Here is an 8,446-nt window from a genome sequence, read left to right as displayed (position 1 = left end):
AAATAAATAATAATAATAATAATAATAATAATAATAATAATAATAATAATAATAATAATAAAACACGTGGAAAGGGAAAAGCAACCCTGACTGGCATTTCTGTTCTGCACTATTCACTGCTTGTGTCAAAGGAGGGAATAACAAAGCAAAACGTTGAATATGTTCTCCTTTAATTACCTTAATAATTACACCTTAAACGTATTACAAGAGGCACTTGTTATTTACTTCTCGCTCAATAAGCCGTGCGTAATTACGCATAAGAAATGGTACAGCAATATCCGCATCTTTTGAACTAAATAGTCAAAGAATTAAAACCCCCCGCCTGTAATCTTAGAGCATATGTGGGTCATTCTGCACTAGCGTGGAAAAGACAGCATAATTGAAACGTATAAATATAAAATGTTTTTTTTGTTTGTTTGTTTGTTTGTTTTTTCAAAATGCGCTGCGTCACGTCGACACACATACACCAACATAAGATGGAACTACTTTATAAGCAAGCGCATATTACACATATCACACCTTATTCTTAAACCCAAAAGGAACAACATCATACATTCCGGTTTATACCGGATTCCAGAGTTGTTGCTGATTATTTTTGTAATAAAGAATAGTAGGGGTTTTGTGTGTGAGTGCGTGTGTGTGTGTGTGTATAGCTACAGAAACATCCGCTCCTTCTAGAACAGCACTATTTGCTCAAACGGCAGACTGTGGGCACAATTGTAAACTACTGTAATGGCAGGGTGTGGGAGGGGGGTGGGGATGGAATATCCATTTTTATTGCATCACCTGTCAGCGTCGTCCAATGGGCGTCCATTCCGCCAGCATTAATTGATGAAGGTGTCTCCAGACTGGTCCACCTCCCTTTGCATGTCGCTTTTTTTTTCTTTTTTTTATTTGTGTCTTAGCCAGCAGCCAGAAAAGCAGCTGCTTTTTTAGCTCTTATTCTGCTTCTCCCCTGTCTCCGATTCACTCTTTCCTCCCTCCCTCCTCCCCACCCTCGCAATACCTCCCTCTCTCCCTCTCCTCCTCTCGCTATTTTATCCCTCTGGCTGAGGCAGTGGTGCACACCTACCCCTCGTCCTGCTGCCGACCAGAGGGGGAGTGGAGCCGGGCGGAGGCAGGTAACAACGGCGGCCCCCGGCTTGGTGGACGCATCCCTGCGCATTCCTTCACCATGCCGGACCGGGGTGGATGCTGTCGGCAAGCTAGTAGACAGGGACAGCCCCATTTAAAACTCCGCATGTCAAAGTTTGCATTTTCATGACGCAGCAGCAGCAGAGTGGATGGATTAAAGGTATGCAGGATGCCTTGAGCCCGAGACCCTGTGCCATTTGCTGGTGAATCCACAGAGTCCAAGCAGAGACTGCATGGATTGATGCGCCAAACATGGGAGACCTGGTTTGTGGGTTTGAGGAAATGCAAGGAGTGAGACTGGGATACCTGCTCATCAAAGGCAAGCAAATGTTTGCTTTGTCTCAGGTCTTCACCGACCTGCTGAAGAACATCCCTCGGACTACGGTGCACAAGCGCATGGACTACCTGAAGGTGAAGAAGCACCAGTGCGACCTGGAGGAGCTCCGGAAGCTCAAGGCAATAAACTCCATAGCTTTCCATGCCGCTAAGTGCACACTTATATCGCGGGAGGACGTGGAGGCTCTGTACGTCTCCTGCAAGACGGAGCGGGTGTTGAAGTCCGCGAAGAAGAGGAGAGCGACAGCGGCGTGCCCTCGCGCGGACGACGACGACGACGAGGAGGAGGAGCACGCGCCCTCGGGTGTCCTGTGCGCGGACGCGGAGCTGATGTGGAAGGAAAAAGTTTGGTTCAGTTTGCACGGCGTCCCAGAGAATCTCGCGCTGCACGGCAGAACGGGGAGGAGAAGGGAGCTGAGTCCTTCTTCTTGCCTTACCGACGCCAAACTACCTCAATTTTACCACAAAGCCCACGGACGGGATTGCCGTTGGACGACTAAATCCAGCCACAAACACGTCAAAAACTATGAAACTGAGAAATTTACAGGGAACAGATTTGCTGTGAGCCAAAGGCACGCGTTTTTCCGGCAGCCGGTCTTGTTTCAGTCCGCCGCCGCAGCAGCTCAGTCCAGGCTCTCGCGCTCAGCCGGCGACTCGCTCCACAAAAGGAAGAGGAGGCGCGAGGGGGGCGGCAGGAGCAAACACGTGCATCTGCACGCGCCGCCGGTGCTGCTAGTCCAGCCCAAATCCTCTGGAGCTTCTTTCGGTGCTTTCCATCTCACTCCGGATTTCTATCTGGACCCGCGACCTCACCACCATCACCACCACCACCACCACCATCACCACCACCACCACCACCACAACAACAGCAGCAGCAGCAACAACAACAACAACGAGCCCGGCTTCGCGGAGAACTACAGCAGCGACACCGAATCCTGCAGCACATACTCGGACCCACAGTGCCAGGACTCGGACTTCGGCTCCGGGTTCTCCAGCACCAGCAGCAGCAGCTCGGAGGAGGAAGAGGAGGAAGACGACACTCAGTCGGAAAGCTCAGAGGTCAGCTCCGACGAAGATGAGGAGAGTTCCACTCAGTCCGACTCGAGCTCCGTTTCAAGCCGAGTTTCGGTCCAAAGCATCCGGTTCAGACGTGCACGGGTGGGTCTGCACACCGGGAAAGCACCTTTGGTCCTGCAGCCCACCTTTCACTACAACAACCAGCAGCACAAGACGCTGAGTCATGGCGACAGCAGGCAGGACAAACATCAAAAATGTTACTTTGGTGAACCACGAAAGGACTCTTTACAGTTAAACCCGGTGGCTAACGGGAGCATTTTCACCGAGCCCGCAAAAGAAAAAGCGTTTGAATGTGACCCAAACAGGACTGAAGAGGAGCCGGTCCCTTACTCCCCGGGGCTCGACCCGAACAAGGCCTCTCTCCCGGCCTCATTCAGGTCCCGGGGGTTCAGCGCACACGCTGACCCCAGCAAGCTCCAAAAATGCGTCGACAAGGGGGAGAAGCTGAAACCGAGCACCCCGCCGAAAAGAATAAAGACCGAGTCCGAGGAGCCCCACGCAAACGCGTCCCCCTACCCCGACAGCGGCAGGACAGCCTTCAATCTCAGCAATGTGAAAATAAAAGTGGAGGAAAGCTGCGATGAATATGAATACCTGCAGAGCCAGGCCGCTGTGGTCAAATGTAAAGGAGATAAGGCAGATCTCAGCGGAGCCATCAAACATGGAGGCTTTTCCAGCAGCGGGATTAAAGCCGCGGAGAAAAGCCCCGACGTGGCCCCCAGGTTCCCCTGCGGTCCTCAGGAATGCAGGAGTAGCCAGGACGCCCCCAGCGTAGAGGAGGGGGAGCAGAGAAACAAAACCTGCAGGGCTCCGGGGCGGGAGGCAAAGAAGCCCCGAATTTCCCGGACGCACACAAAACAAAACGTGCCTAGAGTCAACGAGGCTCCCTCTTCCTCTTCCTGCTCCTCATCTTCTTCGTCCTCCTCCACCACGGAGGATTTACGGAGCAGACGCAAACGCAGCACCGCCAGCAGCTTAGCAGCAGCAGCCGCAGTAGCAGCGGCTTCTCCAGCAAAAACGCCTTTCAGCCTGATGGCAAATTTCCCTTCCCCGCCGTCGCTCGTCGTTGACAGCAACGGGGATTTGTGCCCTGCTTACTCACTGAGCTCACTGAGGGGAGCCGGGCCTCCTCCTCCGTCCCACCCCGTGTGGAGGTGGCAGCCAGGCGGCCAGATTCTCCCTCCCCCACTGCACACTCAGAGAACGAGGAAATACTGAGCTGAGACAAAACTAAAAGTCCCAACTATGTCCATTTCCACGTACCCTGTGTCTTAAGGTGATCGCTCACCCCTTTTGCCTTTGTTTGTTTTATTTTTCAAACTTTTTTTTTTCCTTATCTGGGATTTACATTCCGTTTTTATTCTCCCCCCTCAACAACCCCACCCTCACTTCCCTGAAGAAAAGCCACAAGATCCCACTTGAAGCCTCCACAGGACTGTGAGACACATCTCGTGGATTAATGCCCGAAAACCTCCTTTGAAAATAAGCTATTCAATCTAAGCAATATGTTTTGCTCCCCTATCTTTTTTTGTTCGCGTAACCTTCTTTGTCGGTTTTCCTGGTTTGCTCGACCTGTTGGATTGTCTGGTAGCAGGGTTTCACTGGGGTTGTTCTTTGTCTAAAAAAACAAACAAAAAAACAAACAAAAAAAAACATAAAGGGGAATTTTAAAAACAATAACAATTATCCAAGAATCTTTTGGATGAGACAACCGCAGGGACTGTTTCACGTTGTAAATAAAGAAGAGACAAAATATCAGGGTTTCCAATTATGTGCCACCTGGTATGTTTTCTAATAAATCAGCGCTGTGTTTTTCTTTCTATGTCTTTATGATGGCCAAAATAGTCCACGTGAACTGTGAAAAAAAAACAAAAAACAAACTTGACTATTATTTTAATTTTAATTTAATTTTATTTGATTTTTGTTGTTCAAAACAAATGTATTCTTGTGGACTTTATCTTGGGGTGCTTGAGATTTTCAGTTATTTGTCAGAAGTTTGCAAACGTGTGACACTATAAACAAAGGGCCCGAGATGCAGAACAAGCCTTATGTAATCAGACAATCAAAAATAAGAACATTCGTGGACTCCCACCTTCCGCCCTCCAAGAAAAGGTCCCAGGATAATACCATATTCAAGTCACTCCCGAGTCCATCTGGCATACACAAGACCTTTGGGTCAGGCTGGGTGCGTCTAGTGTATTTCATGTAGTACATAATGGGAGGGGAACGCAAGGACGTCCAAAGTGGGTTAACAGTGGTACACCTTGTAATCATTCCGGTTAGAAACAATGCGACGAAGCACAAGGGAAAGGTTTGAAAGTGTGGCACTTCTACGCCGTTTTGCGTCATGTTTCAGCTGTATATTTAGGACTAACGCTTAAAGGAGAAAATGATAATTATAAAAAAAAAAAAAAAATCAAAATCATACCTGTTTATTTAGGGGAACTTATTTGATTGTGTGTGCTTCTGGAGACAAAATTTGCAAAATTACGAATGGATTTTGTTGCTGGGTGTTCGCTCACCAAAATTTGATTCAGTTTATTATATATATATATATTATCCTGTCTTTAATTTCCTAATAATGTCCTGTTTTTAATATTTTTTTTTAAGAAAAGATACAGCCGAGGAATTGATAACCCCTCCCCTAAAAAACAAACAAACAAACAAACAAAAAACAACACACACACAGTTCTAGGTTTTGTGAAATGTTGCTTTCTTTATTTGTAAAATGCATCCTGAATGTAGCCTTTCTGAACATGGCCGCTCTGACATGCTCCATGTAGCCCCGTACAGTGTGTGTACATACCTTTAAATGAAGAGGGGCTTAAGTTTGCACCGACATGTAGGCATTGTTTTTGTAAGTGAATGTGTCCACGGTGTTCGTGGCAGTTGCAGGACGCGCTCTGCTAATTGGCATGCTTTTCTGTCCCGCCACAAAAGAGAGGCCCCAGCAGCTTATATGGCGAGGCAGATCACAACAAACCCCAAAGCCCGTGAATGATGTCAGCCCTCCTCACAAGCACACAGGGAAGGGGAGGATGTGGGCTGTGAGGGGGGCATTCACTTGTAGAATGATTGTTTAAAAAAAAATCAAAAAGAGAAAAGAAAAGGAAGGAGGAAAGAAAAAGGAGAAAGACAGAGAAGTGTAAAAAAAAAGTGCGTTTAAAATAACTTGTGGATACATATTGTAGATGTCAGTGACACACACACACACACACACACACACACACACACACACACACACACACACACACAACTCACCATAGGCCTTATGTCCGAGGCTGGAGCTACTACAACTAAAACTTGAACTTTTTGATGTTCTCAGTCTGTCTTTGACTCTGTGTGACACAGGCTTGTCCTATACTACATCGTTATATGTTATTCTACACGGGCATGACTGCAGCAGTAAAACGGAGGGAGGTGTAGCTTTGTTACAAGCACATATAGGCTGCACGGCGCAGGAAGGAGCGGAATCCATTCGCAACGCAAAGCGGCAGCCTATTTCCACGCACAAACCACGGCTGACGGGCATAAGTGGTGGTTTTCTGGGGAGGGGAGTTACCTGACAGAGACCCTATCAACGTAAACAAGTGTGTGTGTGTGTGTGTGTGTGTGTGTGTGTGTGTGTGTGTGTGTGTGTGTGTGTGTGTGCGCGTGCGTGCGTGCGTGTGTGTGCGTGCGTGTGTGTGTGTGTGTGTGTGAGGAGCTACATCCATGCCCTCCTCACCCATTCAGCTGGTTTGACATATTACAATACTTGAGGTCAGGTGTTTTTGACGCGGAATTTTTTCGAAGTCACTGGCTGTTTATATATTATATGAAACTGAATATTTATTTTTGTGAATTTTTTATGGGAGGACGGGAATTTTCTTGTACATTGATTCTTTGTTGTGAATACAGAACAACTGCACTCGAAATGGAAACTTGAACTGTGGTTTTCTGAAGCACTTTCCCTTTCTATTCTTTTTTGTTTGTTTGTTGGTTGGTTGGTTGGTTGGTTTGTCTGTTAATTATGGAACCTTCATTAAACGGGACTGAGTGTGATCATCAGCGTGCCTCCTTCTTCTTCGTTTGTATTTAGTAGTTCCTTTAGGATGAACACGCTCCACTTTTCTTAACGCTGGCATTTTATGGGCGATTACAGCTGTGAGCTTTTTCTCTTGAATTACCTTGTCATAAAACGCGCACAACCTTCCAAATGACGCTAATATGAGCGATTTTTAGGGATCCCTCAATTAAACAACACTTATGTCCCGAGGAGGGTCGGGGGGGTTGGGGCGGGGGCGCAGAAAATCACGACTTACTCTGTTTAAAAATACAATTCTGGTCAAATGTTTTACAAATGCTTAACGCTGTCTCCTTGGAAGTTGAGAGGATTCCCTGCCTTGGTGTGTGAGGACTAACATGTAACAAAGCATTACAGGCTTCAACGTGACCAAGCACTCTGCAAATAAGGTGCATGCAAGTCTGCTCCATTTACAGAAAACAGAGGGAAACCCCAGTAAAAACTGAGCTAAACAACTTCCTGCACGCACTCACACAGAAGCACGAACACGTATATGGTGTGCTTCCTTTAAGCAGAGATGATTAACGTGCCTAAAATAACCCACACGTTTACGCAGCAACGTAACAGTGCCGAATGAAGGGGCTACACACACTACTGTTTCCGTGCCATTCAATGCAACGATTAAAAAAAAAAAATCTTTTAAAGCGCCGCAACGTGTCTCAAATTAATAAGACACGTTGCAGCGTGGAAAACTCCGAGCCTGGTAAGGATGGCCGGGGTTGGTGCAAGGGTTTCTGGTCCCGGATAGGCGGCTGCTTGCTGTGGGGAGTGTGCAGGGGCCATGCTGGGAGCGAAGACAAGCCATTATGCTGCTGCTGCTGCTGCTGCTGCTTCTGGCGTTTCAGGGTTAAATTCCTGCGCGGATTGGGGAGCAGCAGACTGTAACTCCTATACAATAACAATAGGAAGAATATAGAGAAGAGGAACAAAACAAGCGTCAACACACTCTTGGGCTTCACAAATAAAAAAAAGAAGAAAAAGAAGGGAAAACACGGTGTTCCTAAATGGGTGTTTCGTTTCAATGCTTGTATTTTTTTTTTTTTTTTTTTGGTGGTGGTGGTGGGGTGGAAAAGTAAGGTTTAATGCTGACAGACACGTCCCGCGTTGGGGGTCAGCACTTTGCATTGATCTCCGAGACAATTAAATACATGAGGGCCGATAAAAAGCTGTCAGGACGTTTTTATGTGGGATCTCTCGACTGTAAAGCATTCGCCCGTCAGTCCTCTATTTGTACAGGCGCGATCACATGCACATGGGAGAAATCGCCTCTGAATTATAGGTCTAGTGAACTAAACAGCAACTTATCAGAAATAAATAGCATAATTACAAAAAAATAAAAATAATAATTAAAAAATAAAAATCATGGGTGACACTTTGCTGTTCAGTGCACTGCTTTCGGTGGATTTCTTATGTGGTTGTGCAATAAAATAAAATAAAATAAAATAAAAAATATGATTTAAAACTGCACAGCTCAAGCTGCAAACTTTAGCGAACCGTGCAGATGTAGCGCACTTACGACACTGCGACACAAATTGTGCAGCTTTCTGTAATCGCGATATCTAGGGTTGAAATATGTCCTGCATGGATTAAGTCTGAATTTTAAGGTCAGTCTTTGCTTTAATTAAGCACGTGGAGGATCTGTTCAGACTCATGTCCAGTCCAAAATTTGCCCAAGACAAAAGCACAAAAAGACCGGCTTGGTTTGCAAACTTGCTTAACGTTTCAATCTGCTTTTTCATGTTGCTCGCGTGTATTTATGAGCTTTTAATGAATTGTATGAAGTTCGGTCCATTCAACGAAAAGCATACTCTAAAGCGGCAATCCATGACATTT

General features: G+C 46.5%; 2 protein-coding genes and 1 long non-coding RNA gene across 3 annotated transcripts in view; 2 read left to right on the top strand and 1 right to left on the bottom strand.

Annotated features, from left to right (window-relative positions):
- The window catches only part of mllt10 (MLLT10 histone lysine methyltransferase DOT1L cofactor), a 64,048-nt gene extending 63,018 nt beyond the window's left edge, over positions 1-1,030 (bottom strand). Inside the window, exon 1 of the mRNA XM_015034718.1 lies at positions 787-1,030. Coding sequence (XP_014890204.1) covers positions 787-814 — 28 coding nt within the window. The 5' untranslated portion in view covers positions 815-1,030. The remainder of the gene's footprint in view (positions 1-786) is intronic.
- Positions 1,031-1,073: 43 nt separating this feature from the next.
- skida1 (SKI/DACH domain containing 1) lies at positions 1,074-4,186 on the top strand. Its single transcript, XM_015034719.1, has one exon. The coding sequence runs from the start codon at positions 1,387-1,389 to the stop codon at positions 3,763-3,765; it is 2,379 nt and encodes a 792-aa protein (XP_014890205.1). The 5' UTR covers positions 1,074-1,386; the 3' UTR covers positions 3,766-4,186.
- Positions 4,187-4,735: 549 nt separating this feature from the next.
- Positions 4,736-6,597, top strand: LOC106948848 (uncharacterized). The gene is made up of 2 exons (XR_001425259.1): positions 4,736-6,191; positions 6,251-6,597. It is a non-coding gene; the product is annotated as an uncharacterized LOC106948848 (long non-coding RNA).
- Positions 6,598-8,446: the final 1,849 nt, after the last annotated feature.

Source organism: Poecilia latipinna, unplaced genomic scaffold, assembly GCF_001443285.1.
Source record: "Poecilia latipinna isolate Pla-1442-1.1 unplaced genomic scaffold, P_latipinna-1.0 Scaffold309, whole genome shotgun sequence".
NCBI classification, from domain to species: Eukaryota; Metazoa; Chordata; class Actinopteri; order Cyprinodontiformes; family Poeciliidae; genus Poecilia; species Poecilia latipinna.
The sequence above is the reverse complement of the archived record's forward strand: the minus strand, read 5'-3'. Positions and strand labels throughout refer to the sequence as shown.

Excerpts from the sequence above, each read along its gene's own strand:
- skida1 (XM_015034719.1), top strand. The coding sequence starts at position 1,387 with ATGGGAGACCTGGTTTGTGGGTTTGAGGAAATGCAAGGAGTGAGACTG.